This window comes from Nelusetta ayraudi, unplaced genomic scaffold (assembly GCF_046127955.1).
Source record: "Nelusetta ayraudi isolate G7.1 ecotype Tasmania unplaced genomic scaffold, CSIRO-AGI_Nayr_v1 ptg000026l, whole genome shotgun sequence".
Classification (NCBI taxonomy): domain Eukaryota; kingdom Metazoa; phylum Chordata; class Actinopteri; order Tetraodontiformes; family Monacanthidae; genus Nelusetta; species Nelusetta ayraudi.
In genome coordinates, this window is record NW_027466076.1 from 404000 (window position 1) to 429873 (window position 25874).

General features: G+C 49.8%; 2 protein-coding genes across 5 annotated transcripts in view; both read left to right on the forward strand.

Annotated features, from left to right (window-relative positions):
- The first annotated feature begins 956 nt into the window (after window positions 1-956).
- On the forward strand, window positions 957-5319 carry LOC142889866 (calcitonin gene-related peptide 1). 2 transcript variants are annotated; one of them, XM_076028547.1, is made up of 5 exons: window positions 957-1098; window positions 2156-2247; window positions 3052-3186; window positions 4964-5135; window positions 5232-5319. In XM_076028547.1, exons 2-4 carry the CDS (start codon window positions 2162-2164, stop codon window positions 5124-5126), a joined length of 384 nt encoding a protein of 127 aa, XP_075884662.1. In that variant the 5' UTR covers window positions 957-1098; window positions 2156-2161; the 3' UTR covers window positions 5127-5135; window positions 5232-5319. The 2 variants fall into 2 exon arrangements, with proteins under 2 accessions (XP_075884662.1, XP_075884660.1); XM_076028545.1 differs by having other exon boundaries at window positions 982-1098; window positions 4967-5135.
- Window positions 5320-10019: 4700 nt separating this feature from the next.
- The window catches only part of insc (INSC spindle orientation adaptor protein), a 32002-nt gene continuing 16147 nt past the window's right edge, over window positions 10020-25874 (forward strand). The window contains exons 1-2 of one of the 3 annotated variants that reach the window (XM_076028635.1): window positions 10020-10383; window positions 25171-25248. In XM_076028635.1, the coding sequence (XP_075884750.1) occupies window positions 25187-25248 (62 nt within the window). In that variant the 5' untranslated portion in view covers window positions 10020-10383; window positions 25171-25186. Of the gene's footprint in view, window positions 10384-16697; window positions 16773-20676; window positions 20784-25170; window positions 25249-25874 lie in introns of those variants that run through there. The other 2 variants (XM_076028636.1, XM_076028637.1) reach the window with 2 other exon arrangements.

Here is a 25874-nt window from a genome sequence, read left to right on the forward strand (position 1 = left end):
ATTCGCTCGGCCACCGCTGCTGCTTCAGCTATCACTTTATTAACTGGATGTGAGCTGACGTTTGTTGGCAGAAACGCCGTCACGCTTCGAGACTGAGATTGGTTAATTAATTATTTCAATTTATGCATTTATTTCTGTGGCCACCAACTAGAGGAGAAGAAACACAGAGAAAGAATAAAGTGAGGAAGACAAAAACTCTGAGTGCTTCATGCAGGAGGCTCCTGCTGCCGGTGCTCAGAGTGAGATTAGCTTGTTGCTCCACTCGCCCAAATCACATCAAGTGACAGTGGGGATTATATAAAGTGAACGTGCAGAGTGGCTGCAGGGAGAGCGTTATGAATGAAGAGTGCGTCACTGTGTAGTGTACGCTCCTTCCCAGCAGATGGCCCCGCCTGCTAGTGCTTAGCTGGGATGGATGGATCTTTTTCTTTCTTTTTTTCTCTTTTTTTGGGAGGGGGGTTCTTATTGATTTGGCATTTGAACCACAGAAAGCTACGTATCGTTTTTTGGAAGCTTCTCCAAATATTTATTGCCGCCGCTGCCACCCGTTCGCTTCTTCTGGCCTCCTGTTTAATAAATGACATCAATGCAAATTGGTGAAAAAAAAAGAAGAAGAAGAAGAAGAAGAAGAAGAAGAAGAAGAAGAAGAAGAAGAAGTAGAAGAAGAAGAAAAAAAAACGCAGCCAGTGACTGGTGGATTTTGTGAATGGAGCACTTAGTGAAGGGGGCGGGGCTGAGTTGGGGTGGGGTGGGGTGGGGTGGTAGTTGGACGGCCAATGACGTCAGAGCAGAAGACACGTCCCCCTCTCGTCCGAGCCAGGGATGAGAGGCGGCGTCCCATTGGCCCGCTGGCACCCGGCGGGGCGACGTGATTGGCCGGCAGCCGCATAATTAAACACCTACACAGTCGATGCACAAACGCAAGTGGTGGGATATAAAGGGCGGCACGGCGGCGCTGCATGCATCAGAGTCCAGAGTCGCTTCCTGCAAGTTGGGGGAGGAAAGGCAACTTGGTTTTTTGCGTCCAAATATAATTTGTCGAATTTTTTGACCTTTTTTTCCCGTTTTTTTTCCCTCTCGAGTCAATCGCCGCCGAAGGTGAGTGCTGAATTTCTTCGCCACTTCTTTGGGTTGTGACCCGGTTCTGGCCGGAGGCCGTGGAGGTGACATGCAGGTCTGGAGGGTCTCCACCCACCTTGCAGGTGGAGGGAAGGTCCAGTTAGCTGACTAGGACCCACCCCTCCGAAAAAGACCACAAAACCACAGAAGAAGAAGAAGAGGAGGAGGAGGAGGAGGAGGAGGAGGAGGAGGAAGTTTGCAGATGATTGTTCTTTGTTTGTTTGTTTGTTTGTTTGTTTGTTTTTAAAAAGAGTGAAGGCAGAAATTGGAGAGGAAGATCAGCAAGTGGAGGGAAAGACGAGGGACTGATGCGTGTGTGTGTGTGTCAGGGAGGGAGAGAGAGAGGGAGAGAGAGAGAGAGAGCGAGAGAGAGAGAGAGTGCCGGCAGCTCATTACACTAATGCACTGCTTCCCTCAGGGAGTTGGCAAGCTTGGTGGCCCCCTTCCCCCTCCCTCCTCCTCCTCTTCCTCCTCCTCCTCCTCTTCCTCCGCCCCTTTTCACCCCTCCTTCTTTCAGCTCCATGCAACACACACACACACACACACACACACACACACACACACACACACACTCACACACACACACACACATACTCACACACACACTGGGGCACCTGCAAAGTGAGCACTACCTGTCCTGGGCTCTCGGCTGGATGTTTGGGAGGAACAGTGCGTTTTAGAGAGGGAGGAGATGATGATAATGATGCTGAGGGCTGGGCGAGGTGACTGGCGGCGGGTGGAGGCGGGAGGGAGGCGGGTGAGAGAGGGAGGGAAGGGAGGTGGGTTTTTCGATAAGATGCTGCGGGAGGACGAAGAAGAGACGTTCAGATGATTTGTGGGGCGAGCCGAGAAGCCAGTTTGCTTCTTCTGACGTCCTTCCAGCAACTTTCTACTGTTCCGCCCTGTTTCCCTGCGACAGAGGATCAGAAGCAAGTGCGTGTGTGTGCGTGTGTGCGCGTGTGTTTGCCGATGCAGAGTGCGTGTCAGAAGTTGCGTGGCTGCAGGCTGACTGCAGGTGTGTGATCTCGCCCTGCAGGGGACCATGGTCATGTTGAAGATCTCCGCTCTGCTCGTCGCCTACACGCTGGTCATCTGCCAGATGTACTGCTCACAAGCGGCGCCCGCCAGGTGAGAAGCCCAGTTGACTTTTGCATTTTTTTTTGTGCTTTATTGAATTAAATTTTTTTTTTTTTTTTTTTTAACTCAAAACACAATTATTAGTCCAGCTAAAATGCAGTGGAGGAGGGAAGTTAAATTTAGATTTTTAAGTTATTCTTATCACAAGTGGAGGAGACTTGAAAATGTTCTCTTTTCTCTTTTCTTTTCTTTTTTGTTTCAAATTTTCAAAAAAGTCTGAAAATTTGTGTGAGGGAAAGAGATAAGTACATTTAATCTAGTAGCAATTTTTAGTTCCAATGAATTTGAAATTTAAATTAAGATTTAACAGAAAAATCCAAAATAGAATCTGGCATTTAGGGAGTGGAGGATGTGACCTATGTAACCTTTTTTTTTTTTTTTTACAGAAAAATATGCTGCATTCGTTAAATAAATAATCAAAACTAGGAAATAAAAAAAAATAAAAAATGAAATGAAAGCATAAAAGGTGACGTGATCGCTCCTCGTTTGGGCCGCTGACATCAAACTATTGATTTTGTCATAAATCGGGACGCTGTTGATGGACACACACACACACACACACACACAAACACACACACACACACACACACACACACACACACACACACACACTCTGATGGGGCACTCTCCATAGATTACTGGCGGCTGGCCCCTCCAGCTCAGACGTCATCCACCCTCGGAGTCGCTGACGTCTCCGTCAAACCTCTCGACCCCTCACGCACGCACACACACACACACACACACACGTACCGGTCCAGAGGCTGATCTCCGCCCCTCCCTCCTTCCCCACTTCAGACCGGGTCTGGAGTCCATGTCAGACCGGGTCACGCTCACCGACTACGAGGCGCGGCGGCTACTCAACGCCATCGTCAAGGAGTTTGTGCAGATGACGGCGGAGGAGCTGGAGCAGCAGGCCACCGAGGGAAACAGGTACGCAGCGGCGACCCGGGTGCTCTCACTTCCTGACGAGTGAGGGGTCCGCAAGCGCCACACAGCGGTTCAGCGTGTTTTTTTCCAAGGCCATCTCAGTAGATGCAGTCTGACCCACGATGACCTTGACGAGTCTTTTGTAGCGGCGGTGGCCTGGGGTTCGACCAGCCGTAGCTGCACCTCATCCTCCAGCCCACCAGGGGGCAGAATCACTTCCAGTAACGTAGTGCGAGGCCCAGCCCCGACGTTCTCTGCCCTGTCCCTGCTTTGAGTTTTTTTTTTTTTTCGTTCGTTTCGGAATGGAATGGAATGGAACCGATGTTTGCAGCCTGCCTTCCCGCCTTCCCGTCGTCCTGCCTGCCCGCTTGCCGGAGAGGTCATGTGACCCAGGGGACGCCTGCGACAGAAGACAATAAGTGTGCATGATGCCAATGGAGCGGAGTTGGTTGCATGAGAGAGTGGGAGGCGGCTGGGTCGGAAGATGGGGGAGCCGGGACCTGGGTGGGGTGGGGTTTTGGTGCATGTGGGTGGGGCTAAGGAGGTGGGGGTGGGGTGATCAACGAAAGTGTGTGGGTGTGTGTGTGGTGGTGGGGGGGGGGAGCATGTAGCAGGATGACTCTGACATGTTGACATGGTGTTTTATTTTTGACTTGTTCGGTTGTAACGTCTGCATGAGGCTGCATGAGTGATGATGATGATGATGACGATGATGATGACGGTGATGACGATGCTGAAGGTGATGATGATGATGATGATAAGTATGATGAGGAATGCCGAATATGAGGAATGATGATTTATTTTCCCCCCTTGCATGTTTTGTTTGAGCCTTGTTCTCTTGCATGTTTTCTCCCCCCTCCCCCCTCCCCCCTCCATCCCCCCACCCACCCGACTCCCCACCCCAGCAGCATGGACAGGCCGCTCGCCAAGCGCTGCTCCAACCTCAGCACCTGCGTGCTGGGGAAACTGTCTCAGGAGCTGCACAAGCTGCAGACGTTCCCTCGCACCAACGTGGGAGCCGGGACCCCCGGCAAGAAGCGCAGCGCCGCCGCCGCCGAGGGCGACAGCTATGCAAGCTACGGCGAGACGTTCGACGGCATCTAGAGCGTCACTCCGCACCCCCCCGCCCCCTGCGCTGCCCCCATCCCCATCCCTACCCCTTCCACCTGATTGTTTTCCAGATTGGCAAGTGCATGATGCCTTGACCTGCTTGATTAACCCCCAGAGAACCTCCAGGTCCCTCCTTTTTTTTTTTCTTCTTGGTTCCTTTTTTCTTTTCCTCCTCGGCAGAGAAGCATCGGCCCCACCACCTCGAACCCCCCACCCACCCCCCAGCCACCAAGTCCTCTCAGACTAATTGGACCCTGACAGATTAGTTCCAGGTAGCCGAACGTTCTCTACGTTCCCCCAGAAGGTTTTAGAGAGCTCACCTAAATTCTGCCACCAATAATTCATCTTTCTTCTTCGTCTTCTTCTTGATCTTCAATAAACGTATTTTTCTACCAGGAAGCCTTAGCTCGCTCTCATTACCCGGGTTGGTCCGCTGGGTCGGGGTTGCTAAATGGTTGGGTGTATTGGGTGGGGGGTGGGTGCTAACATGGAGGGACGATGTTAGAGCATCTTGTCACTTGCAGCAGTTGAGAAGGTAAGAACACTGACAAAAGAAAAAAAAGTGCCTGGAGTTTAACAACGCAATGACACCCTGCATGCATGCTGCACATTTACAATTCCAAGTGACAGTCTTTGTGCCTTGGTTAACCCGGTGTTTGTTCCCCTGAAGCAGCGTTACAGCACAGAAGCGAGCCTGCAACACGGCGACCTGCGTGACCCACCGCCTGGCCGACTTCCTCAGCCGGTCGGGGGGGATGGGCAACAGCAACTTTGTGCCCACCAACGTCGGCGCCAAGGCCTTCGGCAGGCGGAGGAGAAGCATCCAGATGTGAGGAGAGCCGGTACGCAGAAAAATTCCCACGAATTTCGGATGTCGTTTTGTTTGAAATTGAAAATTGCGAAATTGAAACTCCTCTCTGTCGCCCTCTGTCTTCTAGGCCTTGAACCCTCCCCCACCAAGGAAATGTCAGAATAAATCCCGCCCCTCACCAACCACCCCGCCCACCACCACCACCTGAGAACAAATAGCTACAAAAAACATGAAAAAAAGCAGATAAATAAAACACTGAACTGGCCCTTTATCCACTCCCTCACATTCTAGAAGAGACTCAAAATGGAGAAAAAAAAAAGACTTTTTTTCCCTTTCTGTCCATCGTCTCAGTTCAACCCTTGGCTTTTTTGTTTTTGGCAAAATACAAGAAAAAAAAAAAGAGAAAAAAAAGCACTTTATTTGATGTCGGAGAAGAGAACAAACAAACATGCTCTTGGCTCCTCCCTCTTTTTTTATACATGACTATCAGTGGAAGACTAAAAGAGAGCGGCAGCGGCTCCTTGATTTCCCCCTTTTCTCCTCCTTTCGCCTCCTTCAGAGCACATTTCCCTCCACGTCCAGTGGTTCCCACTCACTCAGAGTTCTCCAGAAGGTTCCATAGAGACCCTCCCAACCCACCTCCCATCCCCCCAACTCAACCCCCCCAACCCCCACTACCACCTCCCCCACCCCACAGCGGCTGTTGTCTCGTGCCTTGATGTAGAAAAATTTACACGAACATGATTGTACGGCTGTGCTCGGAGGCGACAGAGGAAGAGGAAGAGGAAGAGGAAGAGGAAGAGGAAGAGGAAGCTGGGACTGAAGGCGGACAGACAAGACAGACAGAGTGGCGATGCGTTGATATTGTAAAACAATATTGTGAAAAGATAAAAAAAAAAAAAAGTATACAAATTTCAGCAAGATTAAAATGTATTTTAGATACACTCGCTACTACTGGTGTGCTTCTTTTTCTTCTTGGGGGTTTAAAACCAGGTACAATCCATTGGCTCCGCCTCCAGATCATCAGCAAAGGAGCAAAGCCGAGGCTTGCAATTCGCTGGTGATTCAAACAAACATCCAAAAAAAAAAAAACACAGCTCCTCATAAAAGCACTTTAAAGCTAAACTGCATTAAGCCATCAAAACACACATCAAGCATTAAATTGATCACAAACTTTGAATTTAAAGCCTTTTAAACTGAATAACAAAAAGGAAAAATATAAAGGCAAATAGTGCGGAAACCAAATATGCACACACACACACACACACACACACACACACACACACACACACACACACACACGTGCACACACTGCAGGTCGCAGGCCTCCCTCTTTGTCCTTCCAGCGTGGCTCCATTAGGGGGCGCCAGAGCGACGACGGGTGAAAGTTTCTCATCGGAACTCAAGAGGAGACGACGAGCTGAGGAGCTCCTGCGAGGTGTTTGAGCGCCGGCGCGGCTGCACAATGTTCTCGCGGGCCGATGATGCCAGTGCAGCGTTCCGTCAGGGCTGCCTGAGCGGCGGCCATGCTGAACCCTCCCTCCTGCGTCTTCATCCTCACACCTCCTCCTCCTCCTCCTCCTCCTCCTCCTTCTCGTCCTTCTCCTGCAGGACTGCACGCCGCTCTGTGCAGGTTAGCCTGCTGTTTGCAGCCTCCAGTCCAAAAAATGATGACGCTTAATCAAATCTGGATCTGATTGAGGCAGTCTGAGAGGGTGGAGCCAACACCTGGCTGGGGTATCAGTGCCCTCTGTGACATCACCAGGGGCTGATTAACATATATGCAGTTCTGACTTTAGCACCCTCTCTTTCTCTGTCTTTTTCTCTCTCTCTCTCTCTCTCTTTCTCTCTCTCTCAAACACACACACACAATCAAAGAAGCAGTGTAACATTTTGTGAATGTCGGGTGGATGTTTTGCTTTCGCTGCAGGAATGTTTGCAGGCTGCCGTCACCAGTGCAGGACTGGTTGTACTGGGAAGCTCCGCAGCAGTTTCCCTTTCCAAACAAAACCTCAGAACGCTCCGGCGAATCGCTGCGTAAAGGTTTGGGGGGGAACAAAAAGAAGAAAAAAAAAAGGCCCCCGAGGCGCTCGCAGGAAATAAAACATTCTCGTCGCATAAATCAAAATAATTGCCCAAAGAGGAGGGAGATAAATATCGTGGAGCAAAAAAAAAACAAAAAACAAAACATATAATTATGGCTCGGCGTTGACTTTTAGCCACTAATAGCATTCCCAGCATGCACTGCCAGCCTTGTGTAAAATATTTGAGGTGCAGATTTCCCGGAGAGCGGTGGCGGTGGCGGATTGGAAGGGAAACGAGCACGAGAGGATCGGCAGGATAACGAGCTCGTTCAGCGAGGGTGAAATCGGAAAACAGGGAAGCGCCAATCCTGCTTGGTGGCACGGATGGATGGATGGATGAATGGATGGATGGATGGTTGGATGGATGGATGGGTGGCACGCAGCGGAGCGAGCAGCCGTGTCGCTAAACAGCACAGAGTGAGAAGAGTTGGGTTGAAGAAAAACAAAACACACACACGCGCAATAATGGTCGAGACAGAATCAGATTAGTTCCTGCAGTGGTTGTTAAATTAGCTGTTAAACGAGGAGAGGCGGGACTTTGTCTCATTTCCAAGATGGAAAACTAGGGGAGATTAGATTTTCTTTTCTTTTTTTTTTTTAAGCAAAGAGGTCATTTGTGGGTTTTTCCCCCCCTGGAACTTTTGCGTGTCTGACATTTTGAGCATTTATTTTTCCCACTCAAAATCCGTGCGCCATGCACGATCGAAGAGGAAAACCCTCCACCTCCTCCCCCCTCATACATACATACATACATACATACATTTACTGTGTGTACATTGAGATAACTGGGCCTAGGGTTTTTTGTTTTTTTTTATACAGCGGTCAAACAATCGCGACGACCCACAGCTGCTCCGAATCAGTGGTGAGCAGCTGGAGAGGAGACGGTCTGCAGAGGAGAAAACCAAGGAGGGGGAGAAGGGGAAGGAGAAGGAGGAAAGAGGAGAAGAAACCCACCGGCAGCCCCTCTCTGGTCAGGATCCCGGAAAACTTCCACCACAGAGCAGTTTTCCAGAACGCAGCTTTTAATATGCATGTTTTTTTTTTAATAATATGAAGGAACAGTTTGGGACATTTCAAGAACGTGTTTGACCTCTTGACCCCCGCAACCTCACCTTACCCATGTTTAGCTGCGACCTTTAACCCCCAGCTGCCTGCTGCCGTGTACGAGGAAAGTGAACAAGACACAAATCAGGTCATTGATTACACATCATTGGACACATGTGAGCCGTGTGGTCCCAGCATGTTAGCGTGTCGGCCACATGTTAACTAACAACCACGGCCAGCTGGTAGTTGGCAGTGGCGCAGACGACATTCTGGAGAAAATGATTTTCAGAAGCCAACGCAGCTGCTGAAGTTTTACAACACAATGATGAATAAAAATTGCAGCAGCGGCGTGATCATGGAAAAAAAAAGTACTTTTAATATATATATAAATATATGTACACATACACACACTGACACACCATGCAGAACAGGCAGCAGTAGGTGAGGATGTGGGTGGAGCTTATTAACTTGTGTGGTGATGAGTTGATGTTGACCAGGTGAGCCTGATTCTCGAAGCAAAGCAGGTGTGTTCTTCAAAAGAAGAAGGGGGCGGGGCCCAGCAGGGGGTGAAACAGTAAACAGAAGACAAACACACTACAACCAGAATTAAGATAAACCTAAAGACACGTTAGAGTTCCGTTCTTAGCTAGCGGCGTTAGCGTTAGCATGTGCAGCTCGACGCTACAGCTCCCCAGAAAACGTTGCATCAGAGAGGATTTAAACAGCGACTCTGCACAATTCTGCCCGGCTGTGAGTAACACATCCACCATCCTGAACCTTCCTGGTTAGATCTGGCCGAGCGGCGCCTGAACGCAGCACCGCGCCAACACCTCCGAGCTGAGCGTGCCAGGAAGTGAGCTTGAAACATTTTTGAGGAAATTAGCTGTTTGCGTTCAGATTAAGAGTCGCAGCGACTGTGTACCAAGTGTCACAGGCTCTTGTGTGCACATAGAAGTGTGCACGTCGCCCCCCCGCCGTCCCCCCACCCCATTTGAACTAAATCTAGCCCAGCTAAGGACTGATGGATACATTGGGATGTGAAGACCAGCTGAGTTCTCCATGTAATGGGAACCAGCCGACGGCTCCCCGTGTCTGTGTTTTTTTTTTTCATTTCCTACTTTTCTTTCCCCCCTATTTGTTTTTTTTTCTTTAAAGCTCCTAATTTTCCATAAGGTCGTCATTTCCAAGGCCGATGTGAAACCAGACACCCGGCACCCGGCGGCCGGACTCGCTCTCACCTTCCTCACTTCTTCCCGTTTTTTTTTTTTTTTCCCCCGCTTAAGGTAAACACACTTTCGCCGCGTCAGGAATGGCACTTTTTTTGGGGGGGTTGTTTTTTCTTTCTTTCTTTCTTTCTTTCTGCTGCCACGGCACTTCCTTCATCCTGCCCTTCTCTTCTTCTGCTGCTGCTGTTCTCTGTCCCTCCCTCGCTCTCCTCCGTCTAGCTACGGCTGCCACATCTGGAGACCAGCTCCTCATTTATTCATGTGGTCTGATGTGTTTTCTGAAAAGTAAAAAAATCGAAAAAAAAAAAGAAAAGAAAAAATCAAATGAAATCTCTCCTTCTACCTTTTCTAGTTGGCAGCAGTTCCTCAGCATCTGATGAGCTCTGCAATTACATGTCAGCATGACTGGTCAGTCTACAATTACTCGCTCCACCACAGGCCTTGCCCCCCTCCTCTCCACCTCCCCTCACCCCCACCCTCAGATCCCCTCCTCCCCCCTTGCAGACTGAAATAGAATAGTTTCATGTCTGTTTGGACGGCGGCCCGGCTGGAACTGGGCTGCTGCCTGGCTGACAGTGGGATGTGGGCTTTTTTTTCCCTCCCCAAGCAACAGCAGCAGCAGCAGCAGCAGAAGAAGAAGAAGGAGAAGGAGGAGGAGGAGGAGGAGGAGAAGAAACACATGCACACACCCTTTAAGGCCGGTCACGTTCTGACTCCTCCAGTTCTTCCTCCAGCAGGCGCCAGTGACGGTCGGTGGGTCGGCCCAGCTGGAGCTCCGGCTGTGGACGTTGGCACAGTGAGGGACAGAACCTGGAGGAGGAGAAGAAGAAGAAGGAGAAGGAGAAGGAGAAGGAGAGGAGGAGGAAGGAGGAATCTAAGGCTATGACCGTCCTGGGAACTGTTCACCTTCCAACCTTCGCAATGGGTGAGTCTGGAAACCCGTTTAGCCCTGATGCTCAGTCCTTCAGGAACTTTCAGCTTTTTTTTTTTTTTTCGGAAACCTGAGACAGCCTGGTTCTGGTGCCCAGAAGGTCTTCAGACGCCTTCAGCAGCTGCTGCTTAGGCTGCCGGCAGCTGACTGGCTGAGCTGGTGCTGGTTGCAGTGCTTTCAGAGCTCTGGACTGGCCGGGGAACCACTGAAGGTTCTTCACTGGTTTTCTAGAAGTGACTTCAGAGGTTCTGCAACATTGCCTGACTGATGAGAAAAGCCTTCTACCCTCTGTGATGTCACAAAGGGCAAATATAGCCACCATCCCGCGCCTCTCCTCCGCCCGTCCCCGGAGCAGGTGCTGGCTCTGCCCTCTGAGGCAGGTTTATCTTTCACGGACCATTTTCTAAACACGTGGAAGTTCCGGGGGGGCTGCAAACACAGGGCTAAATGTGCTGTCTGAGTTTCTGTGCTGATTAATCATCTGAAGCTGCTCGGGATGAATGACAAGGACCGTAAAGGTTGAGAACATGTTGACACCTTTAAACTTAACTCTTTATTTAACCCTTTAAACCCTGCATAAAAAAGAGGAATTTTCAGCTTTGACAGTGAGGAGTTTTGTGCAGAAAAATATTAATTTCATTCGGTTTGTCCGAACCGCACGGAGCGAAAAAGGTGAAAGTTCGGGGAAAAAGAAAGCAGGATTCTGTGATTCTGGGAGGTTTTGGAAGACTCCTCCTGCCCTCTGCTGCTCCACTGTGTCTACCAGCCACCTTCTAATTTGTGTTTCTATTTATATCCGTGGCTGACAATAGGCCTCAGCGCCATAAACACCAGGCCGTCTCCACAGTTTGTAGTTTACGTCACCGCTTTCCTGCAAAACTCCTCCATCAGCAGATATCCGATCAGCTGCGTTCCGGCTCGTTGTTCGGCAGTAGGAACAAACTTTTTTCCTCATTTTATTTTTGCGCGAGTGATACAGTGGCGGCTCCGACTGTTTTTGAGGCCAAACTGGTTTTCATGTGGCTGGTGATGGGAGCTGGAACTGGGGGGGACAAACAACAAGCAGGCTGTTCGGGAACGATACCACAGTACCGCACGACTGCAGAGTGATGTGGTGGGAGGGAGGAGAAGAAAGAAGAGGAGGAGGAGGAGGAGGAGGAAGGGGGTGTTTGGGTGCGAGACAATGACAGATGAGAGAAGAGGCGTGGCCTCCTCCGTTTATAGTCGCGCTATTTTTGTCAACTTCTGACATCGTTTGAACTGCAGCGAGTCAGTGATTCGGTGACTCATTTGATCTGAATAACAGACAGAAATCGTCTCCAGTCATTGTCCTCCAGAAGCTCCAGAAAACGAGCCAAAACCAGAGTTCATGGAGATAAACACAGAGTTCTCCCGGGCCGTCCAGTCCAGTCCAGTGACTTGCTGCTGGACGTTTCTTCTTTTTCCTTCTGTTCTTTTCCGACTCTCCGAGGCCAGGTGCACCTCGTCACTGAGCCAGTTAAAAGACACCTGGACCGACCTGGAGAAAAGAAAAAGAAAAAAGATCAGACTCAGACAGATTCAGTCCTGACACGGTCATGAAGCGCCTGGCCCAAAGTTCAACCCTGAAGGTAAAACAAAAAAAAACCTCACAACCCCTCAGGGACTCATTTGTTTCACTCCCAGCAGTGAATCAAATGAGTCCCTCATGTTTGCAGTCATTGTTGGGACCAACAGTGAGCAGTGATGCATTCTGGGTTTTGTTTTGTTTGTTTGGTTTTTTTGCTTGCTTGCTTGCATTTCTGTGGACATCCTCCAAATATCACTAATCTACATTTCAGCTGAATCAGCTGCAGCTGCTGCTGCTCCTACAGCAGGATGATGTCGCAGACATGAGTTCTGCAAAGACCCTCATCCTTGTCTCTTCTGATTGGGTGTCGGCTTTAAGGGTAGAGTGAGTGGTTGGCAGGGGCAACAAGTGGTGACCAATCAGAGGCGAGCACAGGAAGTGGCCAGAAAGCAGTGTTTTACAGAGAACCAAAAAGACTTGCGGTTCTTCTTCTTCTTCTTCTTCTTCTTCTTCTTCTTCTTCTTCTTCTTCATCCAGCTGCTCCTTCAGGCAACAGCACGCGACCACTCCAACTCCCAGAGTGCCATGCTTCCTCCCAGTGCATGCTGGGAGCAGCTGAGCTGAGCAGGGCGGGGTGCACAGGCAGGTGTGGCTGTCTGCTGCTGCTGCTGCTGCTGCAGTGTTTAATTAGGACTTTCCACTGTTTAAAAAAAAGAAGCCCATGTGCACCAGATGCCCGCTGCAGAGCGGCGACGCTCACTCAGGGTGTGACTGACCACAGAGCGCCTGCCGTTTGTCTGCAGTTGATGATGAGTCTTTGTTTTTCGCTGCCTCTGTTCTGTTTGTGCGGCCTTGAAAAAAATGCTCAGAGTCTGAAATATTTTTTTATGTTCATGAGTAAACATACCCCTTTCACTTAATGTGTTTTTTCTTACATACGTCAGATTTTTTTTCCCTCCCAAAGGAGCCATTTTCTGGGACTGATTCTACTTTGATCTGCAACCTGAATTATTATTATTTTTTTATTTTTTTTCGTGTGTATTTCTTTGTATATTTGAATCTGGCTGTATGTCAGTGAGGGAGTTTGTCCAGGCTGTTGTTCCGCCTCTTTGACCTCACTGCATGCTGATTGGTCCGGTCATTTTCCTGCAGTAGTTGGTGATTTAGAAGCTGCACGTTTTAGAAAATGTTGCGGTCTTAAACTCTTTGTCAGGCTGTTTGTGAACGAGACCCGGCGAGGTCAAGGTCGCCTCCTCATGACCATGCGAGGCGCTGCAGTGACCCATGATTTTGTCCCTTTCAGTCATTTGATATGTTTATTTTTTCACTGTGTCTAAATTCCTTCACTGTCAGAGACATTCTGAGACAAGCGAACACCACTTTCCCACTGACAACTGCTCACCTTTTGCCTTTGAGGCTGCTGACCTCTGACCCGTAGGGGGCGCCACCATGTTCTTCCTCAGCGTGGGGCCGGCTGCTCGTCTCCAGGCGCCTCTTGGCCTCAAATGGCAAGTTGTGTTCAAAAGCAAAAACAAAAATGATGATCCGTCAACTCCTCCGCTTCCCTCCGGACGGTGAAGAAGAGTTTAGCGTAAATCATGTGCTGCTGCTGCTGCTGCTGCTGCTGCTGCTGCAGTGGTGGGCTGTAACTCAAGGCTTCCTGGCCCGTGTGCGCATCTCTGACGCTGCCTCCTGCCGGCCGACCCTCGGCGCCACTTGCCGCTCAGCCTCTCAATTAGAGGAGTGCAGGTATAAATTTTTGCGTAGGTGGTCGGCCGCTGCGGGGCCCGAGGCTGAGGAGGAGATAAATCAATGGCTTCTTCTTCTCCTTCTTCCTCGTCTTCTCCTTCTTCGGGGATTGACCTCCTTTTCTTGCCCCACTGCTCTGCCTCGATCTTCCCTCCCCGTCTCCATCCTCTAATTGGACGGAAGGTCGTCCGTATTGTCGTCTTCCCTGTAATTGCATCCACAGCGTGCGGTGCCGCCCCCCTCCACCGTGTCGTTGTTGCTGTTGTTGTTGTGGTTGTGGTCCTTTGGTGGGGGGGGGCTGGTTGTTCCCGGTAGGATTTCCCTCAAGATGAAAAAATAAATAAATACAAATCTCTCTCCGCCCACTAGGAGGCTCCACCACCATGCTAGTTGCTAGCGCTGGGATCCCTTTCAGAATCCTCATTCTGGTTTCAAAGAAGGAGGCCGCAGCAGCAGGAGTGGTGCCGCCGGAAACCTGCACTCTATCTTTGGGCCTGCAGGGACCACCAGCTTTGGTTGCAGCAAGAATAAATATGACTGGCTGTCAATATGGGGGAGGAGCCCAAAGTTCATATTGTTACAAACTGGTTGCAATGTCTCTGTTGGTTTAAATTGGTCAAAAAAACGACTATTTCTAATATCCAATCACTGCTCACCTCGGGTACCACACACACGTCCAAATATGGAATCTTCCGCTTTGAAAACACAGCGGAAGCTCTAGGTGGCGCCGACGGTGAAACCAACCTCCAGGATTCAGGTGACGATCACAGCGACTCCGGCCATTTTTGCAGACAGTCAGGGGCGTGGCCGCCGGATGACTTCACAGTGTCTGCACTGGCAACAATGAATCACGTTCTGCTGCCGATCCATCTAAACGACTTGTCCACATGGACACACCCGTGTGTTGTGCAGCGCAGCGCCCCCTCTGGCAGAGCGTTGGCTATGCAGCAAAGCCCCGCCTCCCCCAGGCTCGTAAAGGGACGTTCTAATTTTAAAACCCACACATGTAGGTGCTCTTTTAGTTCTGGGAGCGTTCTGTACCTCTGAAATGAGACATGGAGCAGCGTTCTGCAGGCCTCATTAGCCCGAAAAACTCTCACACGTGTGTGGTTGCTATTTGCTTCCAAAAGTGGAAAAAGCAGCAGAAGAAGAAAAAGGAGAAGAAGAAGAAGGCGGAGAAAAAAAACCCAACAACTGTTTGCTGTTTGAAGTGCCATGTGTGGGCACATGTGCAGCCTTTTTCCCTTCTTGCATACCTTTGCAGATTCTTGCTTTTGCCGTATTTACTTATCACATCGCTCCCATGTGTGTTCCATTTGAGCGCTGGAATAACAGTCAGGGTGGTGGGACGGCCCCGAGGAACCACACCCACCCATCCCCCCACCAAACCCAGCCCATCCCTCTGACCCGTCCAGTCGGCTGGCTGGGACTCTCTCTCTCTCTCTCTCTCTCTTTCTTTCTCTCACCGCTGCCCCAAAAGAAAACACACACACGCCGACCCAGCCTCCCTAATTTTCTGGCCACCCTTCCCTTTCTAATGTCAAACAGCTGTAGACCCCACTATTACACTCCCCCGTCCCCCACCCCCATCGTCCTCCCCCACTCTCCCTGATTTCCCTTCCTCCCTTGTAGATGCCCTAAAACGTGGGCTCACCCCGGAGCCAAGGCCTGAGCCCCGGGCCAAGCTTTTTTTTTTCTTTTTTTTTCTTTTAAATTTTATTGACAATCCTGCCGCCGGCTATGAGGTCATACATTTACGCAGTGAGACTCCCCCGCTGGTGGGCGGAGTCTTGGGCTATAAATCGCGCTCGGTTTTGCCGTATAAGTCGTAACCGGGCCGATTCCAGGTTGACTGAGCACCGCCCCCTCCAGCACCGAACATCCCGAGAATCTCCAGGCAATCCGGAAGCTGATTGGACGGAGATGTTCCGCTTCTTCTGAAGTGTTCCAAAGAGTCTGGACACCATTTGTTTTTGGCCTGGTAAGGACTTGGAAGGTTCTTGACCTTCACACATCGCACCCAGCGAAATGGAACGTGGTCTTATTATGGAGGCTCCACCTCTTTTCCCTTGGATGGAAGAGGGAAGTGACCTCAGAAGATCAGAGCTGAACTGCAGCTGGTATTTTTTATGGTATTCAGAAAACATTAAAATAGACCCACAATGCTAAAAACACCAGCCTGGCACTTTAACGAAGACCTGCCCAGTGGAACCGCAGGGTCTGACCAGTCAAACCACAGGTTCTGGCTAGTGGAACCACAGGTCCTCTCGCACTTGACTGGCTGTAATCTCCTCTGGACGATGACTCAGCCCAGGACTCGGACAGTGATTTGGGGTTTTCTGGGAAATTCATCCCAGCCAGGCAACGTTGAGTCTTTGCCAGGTAGACGTGGCCTGGGTGAGGTCACGCAGGACAGCCGAAGAATGATGCAGCAGATATTTACATACATTTGTGTATATGTGTATTTTTTTTGTCTGCGTAACTTCCTCTTGACGTCGTTGGTCCTGTATTTAGTTCTCCAGTACAAAGTCTAGACGGGAATTTGAAGATGCAGCAGCAGTAAACACACTCGCTGGCTGCTGTTTGTCTGTGTGTGTGTGTGTGTGTGTGTGTGTGTGTGTGTGTGTGTGTGTGTGTGTCTATCTGTGAGTGTGTGTGAGAGAAGCAGAGTCTCTACATGTGTCACGATGCTCCCGACTGATTATGGAGACCAACCCTGCGTTTACCTGACCACACCGTCGGCCCGCCTCCAATTATGTCAGCATGACTCCCTATTAGCCATGTGGCGTGTGTGTGTGTGTGTGTGTGTGTGTGTGTGTGTGTGCGGGCTGCAGTCATTCATTATTGAGCAGCTCCTGATGCTTCGCCGGTGTCAGGTGCCCTTCTGGATCCCACTGGGTGGCTGCACTGGGATCCAGTTCCACACTGTGTCCCGGTGGCCTCCCCCCGTAGCTTCCCTCTCTGCCCCCTCCTCCCCCCACTCGGTGTCCCTCCTCTTCTCCCTCTACTCAATTCATTCTCACTGTCGGAACTGGAGATTCTGGAGATGCATTTGGACATTTCTCTCATCGTGACACTGGAGGAGGTACAGTGCTGTGTGTGTGTGTGTGTGTGTGTGTGTGTGTGTGTGTGTGTGTGTGTGTGTGTGTGTGTGTGTGTGTGTGTGTGTGTCAATGTACGGATGGTGGGTTGACTTTCAGCAGATTTTGCGCTGAAGCTGTTCCTCTGCTCGGTCTCACTTTGCCATTTGCAATGTGACCTTGTTGTATGTTTGTGAGTCTGTGCATGACGCTCTGCATATGCGTGGCTCGACACCTTCCACCGCCATCCAGTCCTGATCTGGTTCCCCCTGGTTGTTAGCGCTTAGCGGTTCGGCCGAGGAGTCCTTCACTAAAGGACCTCAGTTTTGATCTGCCCACGCTAGCAGATGCAGCAGCCTGTGGCCTTACAAGGGAATCTTCAAGCCCAGTTCAGTCATGGATACGTTGGTGAAGGTCTCAAAGTTTTGTTGTGTTTTTCTTTTTGTGTGTGTGTGTGTTTTTCTCTCCCAAACGGGTGCTCGCAGGGGCTTGAGGGTAATTTTAGCTCGCCACACTGCTCACAGTCTTGTCTGTATGCTCCTGGCACAGCTGTAGATAAGTTAGAAAGATGTGCAATGTTTGGAAAAGCCGTGGCTGGGCTAAGCTTTAGCTTTAGCTTCTTCTGCGTTACAAAAGAAGAAGAGGAAGTTTACCATCGTCGCTCTCCACATCAAGTCTGCAGACTTTCTTGAGGATTTAACCTGGTAGAAATTTCAAGAACCATTTTAGTTCCTTTGACGTCTTTCTCAAACATGCTGACCAGACTTGAAGTGATGTCACGTCTCAGACTGGATGCTCGTTTATATACATTATTATTTGAAGTTGTTAGCGTTGGGCTAGTAACCAGGTCAGAAGGTATCCACACCTGCAATGTGCATTTTTGCTAGTTAAAATTACTTTGCATATCTTAATTGGCTTAATTTGCACTCATCTAATGAGAAGATTAGATGAGTGTTTTGTTGTTTTGTGCGCAATGCAAGCAGACACTGTTAGATCCGGGAGCATGGCATTGGTCCCACCTTCCCTTAGATCGACAAATTGCCCATTGGTCCGACCTCCCCTAACCCTAACATAACCCTAACCCAAACCCAAACCCTAATGGGAGGTTGGTCTAATGGGCAGTTCCAGTTAAATCCTTTTCAACATCTGTAATAGTTTGGTTTCCCTTGTGCCACATTGGTGTTTTGGTCCATTTCTATGAAGGTGTTAGCAAAAAGCAACGGCCACTAGCTAGCTGTGGCCATGGAGTGGCCACTGCAGTTAGCTAACCATGCAGCAGTTAAAAATAAGCGAGGATTGGTCCACCTCAAGCTTGCCAGTTATAACTGGCTAACATTACCTATCTGGGTTTAAGTTTTCCTTCCTGTGTCTTCACTGCATGTGTGTCACTTTTTTGAAAACGGAGGAAATATGTACGCGGGAGGGAAGATTGTGCTTCCCCTCCATCCTCCTACACATGTATGCCCAACTTCACGCCAAGTCCCAATCAAAACTGTGCCAGTATGACACATGTCACCGTGTTTTCCATCGTTAGTTGCATAGCTGCTGCAGCTGTGTCACGCGTCATCTATCATATTTATTTATTTATTTTTGCTAAGGCTGATTTTAGTTCCGGGCCTTGTAAAAGAAAGCAAGGTATCTGTGACGACTCAGAGCAGGTGAGTGTGGAAGTACAAGAGTTGTGAAGTTCTGCTTTTTGTCTTGCACAAATCTTCTCCTGTGTGTTTTGGGGAATGTGATGGGATCCGTCAGGGTTTTCCACGATGGTTCCTTTTTAACTGACGAGGCACAAAGTGGTGGTTGTGGATCTGGGGGGTTGTTTTGTGCAGGCCAAATTACATCTGAGAAAATAAATCAGATTTCTATGGAGTTTGGATCGGGATACTTACAAGCCTCAATGAAAACAAATAAAAACGTCCCGTTGTTGCATGATTTTAGCAGATTGGTAGATTCTGTATTTATTTTCCCTTGTTGTCTTTGAGCAACAACTTCAGCGGTTCCCGAACGGGGTCGGCCACAAGCACACAAAACCATTTTCCCCCAGAAGAACCAACAAGCATCAGAACAGTTTATGGAACTCTCAAAGTTCAAACCCACAGCGGAATCCTCTTCCAGTCTTCCATCTGCGTCCGCGCCAAAGACTTTAGCCACAGTAGAGCTTCATTTTCAGCATTTGACAAAACCGTCAAAATTCGAGACTGATGGTGGAAAAAAAAAAAATCTTGTTAGTTTTTTTATTTTCCTAATTGGTGAGGATGACCTTTAGCGAAATTACTCGAGGAGGGTTCCTGCACTTTTTGTTTCTGGCGTTGCTGTCTTAGTCGTGACAGTTTTCATTTCCTGTATCAGTGAGTGAAAGAGTCCCGCAAAGCTTCCAGTAGGGAGCAGCCAGTGGTTCCTAACCAAGGCCAGGCATTACGGACCACTGGCGGGAGGACGGCTCAGTTTGTTCTCAGGCCTGAGTTGAGGTGCAAATAATGTCTTTTTACCATAACTGCTCACAAGTCCAATTAACTAAAACTAGAACAAGCACTGGAACAAGTCCAACTAGGTAGAACAAGTTCAACTAAAGTCCGATCCAGTTTTGGATTAGGTTCTATTAGGTTTTTTACTGACAAACTCTTTCTCTAGAGTCCTCCATGAAACCTACCATGAGGGATTTCACACCAGCAGCCTAAAATCTACTGGGATTCCCTCAGCCTTCTGATAGCTCAACGGCAAGCCATCTCTGCCCCACAGTTTACTTTTGAATCATTAAAGGGCCTTAAAATTTGGCTCTGGACCAATTCCCCCACTCCTAAAGTCATAAAGTCATCCGGAGCTCCGGATGTGAGGGGAAACGACAGGCCGGTGATTCCCGGGTTCAGCCAACGGTGCAGCGCTGCTGCGAAGACAACTTTGGTGCATTTGCGGCCATCGTGCCAGCGCTATCTGAGGAATGCGCCACTTTTAGACGGGCCCAGATAGTGGCCAAGAGGACGTCTGCTGTCCGAAGTGTATATATTAAAAAAAAAAGAAAAAAAAGAAACCCACAAACATGTCCTTCCCTTACATGGAGGAGACAATGCTTGATTTTCTTAACAGTGTTTCACGTGACCGCTTGTCAAGTTGGCTTTGTGACCCAAGATTCTCACAACAGTCAGCTGATATTCATCAGCCTGATGTGATGCCATCTCAGACGTTAGCATCGGCGGTTATATCTCACGTGACATTAGCAGCATTTGCTGACAGTTTAGAATAAACTATCACTGGAAATTAACCTAGCATCATTGCCAAGGAATCGCAAATCCATACACTGTGCTGTCATCGTTGTGACGTGATTGGTTGATTTGCGCGTTAGCTTGCGATTGCTGACACGTGGCCTTCGTATTTTGTAGTTTTTAAGTTTGGGATATCTGTGAAATAGTGACTCTAAAAGTGACTCTAACCAGTGTGACATCATATCAGTTTGCGATGAGTCATTTTTCTTTAAAGCCCACATGACACTGGAGCTCGATCACCACATTACATTCAGAACATTCTGCCGAGGCCGTTCGCCACCCTTGTTTTAAAAATTGTAAATGTATTTAGGACAAAAAAAATCACTGTTTGTCGCAGCAAGCGAGGTATTTCCCAGCGGTCGCATTAATGCGGCTCCATTGTTGCAGAATGCCAAGTGCACAGGCTGCTGACTCACTGAGCGATGAGCCAGCGACTCCTCACAGGAGGCATTATTAGCACCCTGAGAGGCTCCCTCTGTCCCAGAACAAGGGTTCACTCTGAGCTGGCCCACTGAGGCAGGGGTGGGGGTCGGGGGGGGGGGGGGGGGGGGGGGTTACGTGTGGGCCGGGAAGGTCGGGTTCAGGACGACCCGGCCGCTCGCACACTTCACTTACCCATCCTGCTCTCCAGTCAGAGTGAGTTAGCAGAGTTGGCGGCCACATGGCGCCGAATCAGAAACAGAGACGAGCTCATCGGGAAATCAGTTTCATCTGCGACTCACCTCATCGCCGGCTCCATCAGCAGGGTTCAGGCCGGTGAGTGAGTTCACTCCTCCCCCTCTGACTCCCCCCTCCCTCCACATCTCCCCCCTCCCTCCACAGTTTGATTTCCTCCCACCATAATTTGATGGTTTCTGGCACTGATGGCAAACTGGCTTTTTCCGAGGGGCCTCTTGTGTTCTGGCCGCGACTTTAGCAACCCCCTCCCAACTTCCCCCACTCCTGATCTGCAGGAGGCAGTGTGCTCCACCGCAGGATCCTGGGTGGTGGGAGAGAGAGAGAGAGAGAGAGAGAGAGAGAGAGAGAGAGAGAGAGAGAGAGAGAGAGAGAGAGAGAGAGAGAGAGAGAGAGAGAGAGAGAGAGAGAGAGAGAGAGAGAGAGTCTATGTTTAGTTTTTTTTTTAAGAGTGACCTGAGTGGCCAGACAATGAGGCACGATAACGTGACTCGCGGCTCTTTCATCTGCTTTATATTTAGGAGCCGCGGAGCAGAAAATCTTCTCTGCTGCCTCCGACAGCCCACACGGAGATGAAAGCTCCTCTGAGGACAAAAATATCCCCATATCACAGTCAGAGGATCGCGGGTCCACGTCCCCAAATTGAACCGTTTAGGTTTTTTTTAGTTTTTTTTTTTTCATGAATCAAGTGTCGTCACAGTGAATCAGCGTGAGGCGCTTAGTCGCCGTTATTTTAGAAAACATTTTTCAATCAGAATACAGAGATATTTTTAAGTTTGTCCTATATAGGAGGTTTGTAGTTTGTAGTTTTTTTTTTATTCCCTACCAAAGTATTGGTTTTAGCAGCAGGCTGCAAACAGAGGGCTAAACGTGCTGAGTTTCTTTGTGGATCTGGAGAGTCTGTGGAGTTGATCTTGGTAATTCATCAGGTGAGGAAGCCACACGAGTTTGGAGATGAGCAGAGGCGAGTCGAGTCGAGTCACATGTCGGTGTGTGTTGAACAAACTGGCTGATTATTTTTAGTCCCAAGTCGCTGATTCGCCGAGCTGTCGATGAGTCGTCATTCGGCTGCGGAGCGCGATGACAAACGAGCGCGATGACTCATGTGTCAGTGGCGGCAGCGGCGGCAGCGGTGGCAGCAGGCTTGGCGTGACTGGAGGCGAGAGTTGAAACATCGGCGGGAAGTTAGCGAGTGACAGAAACACGGACGCACGGTTCAAATCTGCCTCTGCACACACGCACACGCACACGCACACACACACACGACAGGGATCAGCGCAAGTGCTGCAGAAAATCTGCCGTGCAAACACACACACACACACACACACACACTCACACACACACACTCACGGAGTGCTTGTTATTGTAGCCGGGGTGTGACATGGGCTCCAGGACAGAGGCGCTCATTGTTTGGTTCCCCTCCGCTCTCCATGTTCTCCACGGCAGCTGAGCGGGGAACCCCGGCGGGTCGCCTCGGGTTTCATCCTCCCGACATGAAGACCAGTGTCTCGGCCTGGCGGGAGAATTAGCCGACACGCTGTCAACGCTGCCGACCATCAGTGTGGGAGAACTGGTACTTCTGCAGCACTGCAGCCCTCAAAGCGGAACTTCTAGAGAGTTTCTGCAACTGAGTTCTCCAAACAGTGTTCCTACAAACTGAGTTCCTGCAACTGAGTTCCTAGACCTGAGTTCCTGCAGCTGAGGGCCAGATCCACAAAGCGATTGTGCGGCTTTTGCGGCAGAAAATCCGTGTAAACAGCGCCGAAAACGGTGATTCCGATCCACAGGGGGGGGGGACGCAAAAGTGAAAATGGGCGGAAAATGCGCCGAGGCGCAGGCAGCGGCAGGGCTGCGCCAGACTCGTGAATGTATTTAAATGAGTCATCACGTGCAAAAGGACACCCCCCCCCCCTTCTATGCAAATATGCCTCATTCAAACAGCGGCAGGTCCAGAAAGAGTTTGCGCTCGTGTCCGCACGCAGTTTGACAGACGCAAACACCGCCAGCTTCTGTCTGTCAAAGTGTTTCTGGCTTCTGAGTGAAACTTTCCTCTCTGAAAAGCCTGAAATATATATATGGCTCCCCAAATCTTATATATAGATCGGCATAGACCACAGTATATATGCCAATATTTTAGGTATGAAAAATACAAATGGTACTCAGGTGTTGGTGATTGTCTTGCTTATATAATGACTAGCTCGTCTTGCGTCTTGACTTTCTTTCCATTATGGCAGCAGTCTTGGTAAGACGGAGGAGCGCATTTATCCCAGCAGAGCTACGTAGCTCGTTGCTTCAGCAGCGACGGCAGCCGGCTCACGATCTGAAAATTTTTGTTTTATTTTTCGTGCATCCATGAACACAAACCAAACACACGCACCCACGAACAACCTTTGGCGCAAACTGCTCTCAGGTTGCCAGACCGCAACATTCCCACCTGTTTCAGGTGCCGCATTCGTGGGCGTGTTTACGCCTGCATGTCATTAGTGCAAAAACCTTTGTGGATCCCCGCATCTGAGTTCCTACAGTTGAGTTTCTGCAACTTTCTGTCACTGAGTTAATGCAACAGAGTTCATACAACTGAGTTCCAGCAACCAAATTCCTACAACTGAGTTCCTGTCATTCAGTTCCTTCATCTGATTTTCTGCAGGTTCTTCCAAGAGCCGGCGCTTCCATTGGGCGCAGAAACCAAATAGAACATCAGGTTTATTTTCAAAAACAAACAAACAAACAAACAAACATAAACAAATCCCATATTCCCGCTACGGCAACACCAGCTGCTGACGACTCTAACTTGTCCGTAGGTGTGAGTGATGAGCCGGGTCAGCTGATCGCTGGTTCCTGTGTTGATTGTGCAAAGCTCTTTGAGAGGCCTCACAGGTCGCTCTCAGCACGATGGTCCTCCACACGCCACTCGGCGAGCTGCTCTCGTCGCACCTCGTGGGCGGCGGCGTCACTGGCGCTCGATTACAGCGGCGGTGACCTGCAGCCTCTCCACTTCCTGCTGCCGGCCCCTCCAGGACCTCCAGACCTGAGGCAGTTTGCTGCTGTAAAGACCTCCTGGATCTCTCCAACTACCCCCCCCCATCCTCTTCTTCCTCCTCCTCTTCCTCTCCCCCATCTATCCCTGCCCCTCCTCCTCCCTCTCCTCTTCCTCCCTCCTTCTTCCTCCTCCAACTCCCCCCCCCCCCCCTCCCCCCCTCCCGCTCACCTGGTCATCCGTCTGGAAAACTGAGCTGAGCTCGTCACAGTCAAACTCAGTCAAAGAGAAAACTTCCTCAACTCGTCTGCAGTTACGCAACACCGGAAGTTGCACCCATCGGCGCGGAACGGTATCGGGCTATTTTCTGCATCTCCATCTCCAAACTCCACCGGATGAGGCGTCGCCCCCTCCTCCCAGTGACGGCTCACGTGCCTCCCTTTGTTTCCCCCGCCGAGCGCCTTTGTTGCTTTCCGCCTCCGACCGATCGATCGCCGCTGCTGCTGCTGCTGCTGCTGCTTTTAATAAAAAGCGACCATGACCCGCACGCCGCCTCGCCATGGACACGGCGTGCCTAACTAGCCGCTAATTATCCCGAGACGTGCGGCTGCAGGGTGTCGGCGACTAAAAGGATTAGAGGAACCCTGCCGGGAGGAACCGGCCTCGTCTAAATGGGGACTCATCAATAAAGCGGCGGAATAAAGTTGCAGGCACTTTAAGGGGCGTCGGCCTCGGGGGTGGGGCGCAGAGGAGGTGGGGAGTCGCTGGCTGGCAGCCAGCCAGTAAATTAGGAGATAAGAAATATTATTCCAGCGGCGGCCAAGCGGCTCTTTAAGACAGTGAGCTTTATTGATAATTGAATTAGAGGCCGGAGGGGGCGGAGCCACAGGGATGGGAGGCTCTGGAGGCGGATCAATAAGGAGACGGTGCAGCAGCACACAAGCTGTGCGTGTGGTGTTGAATGTTGGCGTGTATCGGCAGGTCTGCGTGTGTGTGTGTGTGTGTGTGTGTGTGTGTGTGTGTGGCTTCTCAGGATTGGATGTGACGACCCAGTGCCAAGGCAGCTGACAGGAGGGTCACATGTTTGTGAAAATCATCATCATCATCATCATCATCATGGGAAAGTCAGTACAGGGAGTTGGTCCTGTGTGATGTCACAAAGGGAAAGATACCTCTGTGGCAAGTCATTGACCACGCCCACCAGGCCACGTGCTGGCTCCGCCCTCTGAGGCCCCGCCTTGTTTTAAGTAGCGGTTCGTCCAGTGCAGAATCGCTTTTCTGTTTTTTTGGCGGGAGGCAGTTAACAGAGGGCTAACAGAGGGCTGCTGCTGCCCTCAGGTGAAGTCGGGTGTCCAGGATCGAGAAAATAATCTGGAGACGTGTTGGATGTGACTCCAGGAAACCAATGTGATGAAACTGAATTTGAACCAATCAAAATGTTTGTTTCAGCGCCACCTGATGGACTCACGTTGTTGCCGTGTTGTTTTCCAGGTGCTGAGCTGAAGTGATGATGGCGGCGGACAGAGTGGCGACTCCCCAGAGCAGCTCGCTCTCATCGTCACCAATGAGGTGGGTACGGAGGCCAACTGTGATGTCACAAAGGGCAAAAATGGGAAACAGAGGAAGGAAAAGGCAGAATCATCCAGGTTGTTAAAATGAGGATATTTTCAAGGGTCAATTCACTAAAACTAAAATATATTAAAAAAATACAAAATAAAAGTCATCGGGCATATTTAAAAAAAACAAAAAAAAACCAAACTCCTAGTGATAGATTAGGTGAACTTTTCACCAATTTCTTTGTTTTCACTCATCCAAAACATAAATAATTTATTGTGGAAACATGTATAAACAGTCTAACTTGAATTGTGAGCAGTTAAAAAAAAAAAAACAACTCGTGTTTTTTTTTCTCTTCCTGTCTGACTGATGTGATGGGACTCTGCTGAGAAAATCTTTCTCTTCACATCCGTCAGGTGGGAAATATTTACCGGATCAATGTGGGCAAACCAATATATATCGGCATTAGCCTCCGTGTCCTCCATCAACAAACGACAGCCTGGTCAATAGCTGCAAGGTGCAAAGGTCAACATCTGTGTGCAAACAAACACATACACACACACACAAACAAGTACGTTTGACACACAATGTATGTAATCTAACTGGATTCCACAACTGAGGCAAAGCAAGAAGTGGCAGGA

Coding starts and splice junctions, on each gene's coding strand:
- LOC142889866 (XM_076028547.1), top strand. CDS start 2,162: ATGGTCATGTTGAAGATCTCCGCTCTGCTCGTCGCCTACACGCTGGTC. Junction 2,248..3,051: donor TCACAAGCGGCGCCCGCCAG/GTGAGAAGCCCA, acceptor TCCCCACTTCAG/ACCGGGTCTGGAGTCCATGT. Junction 3,187..4,963: donor CAGGCCACCGAGGGAAACAG/GTACGCAGCGGC, acceptor GTTCCCCTGAAG/CAGCGTTACAGCACAGAAGC.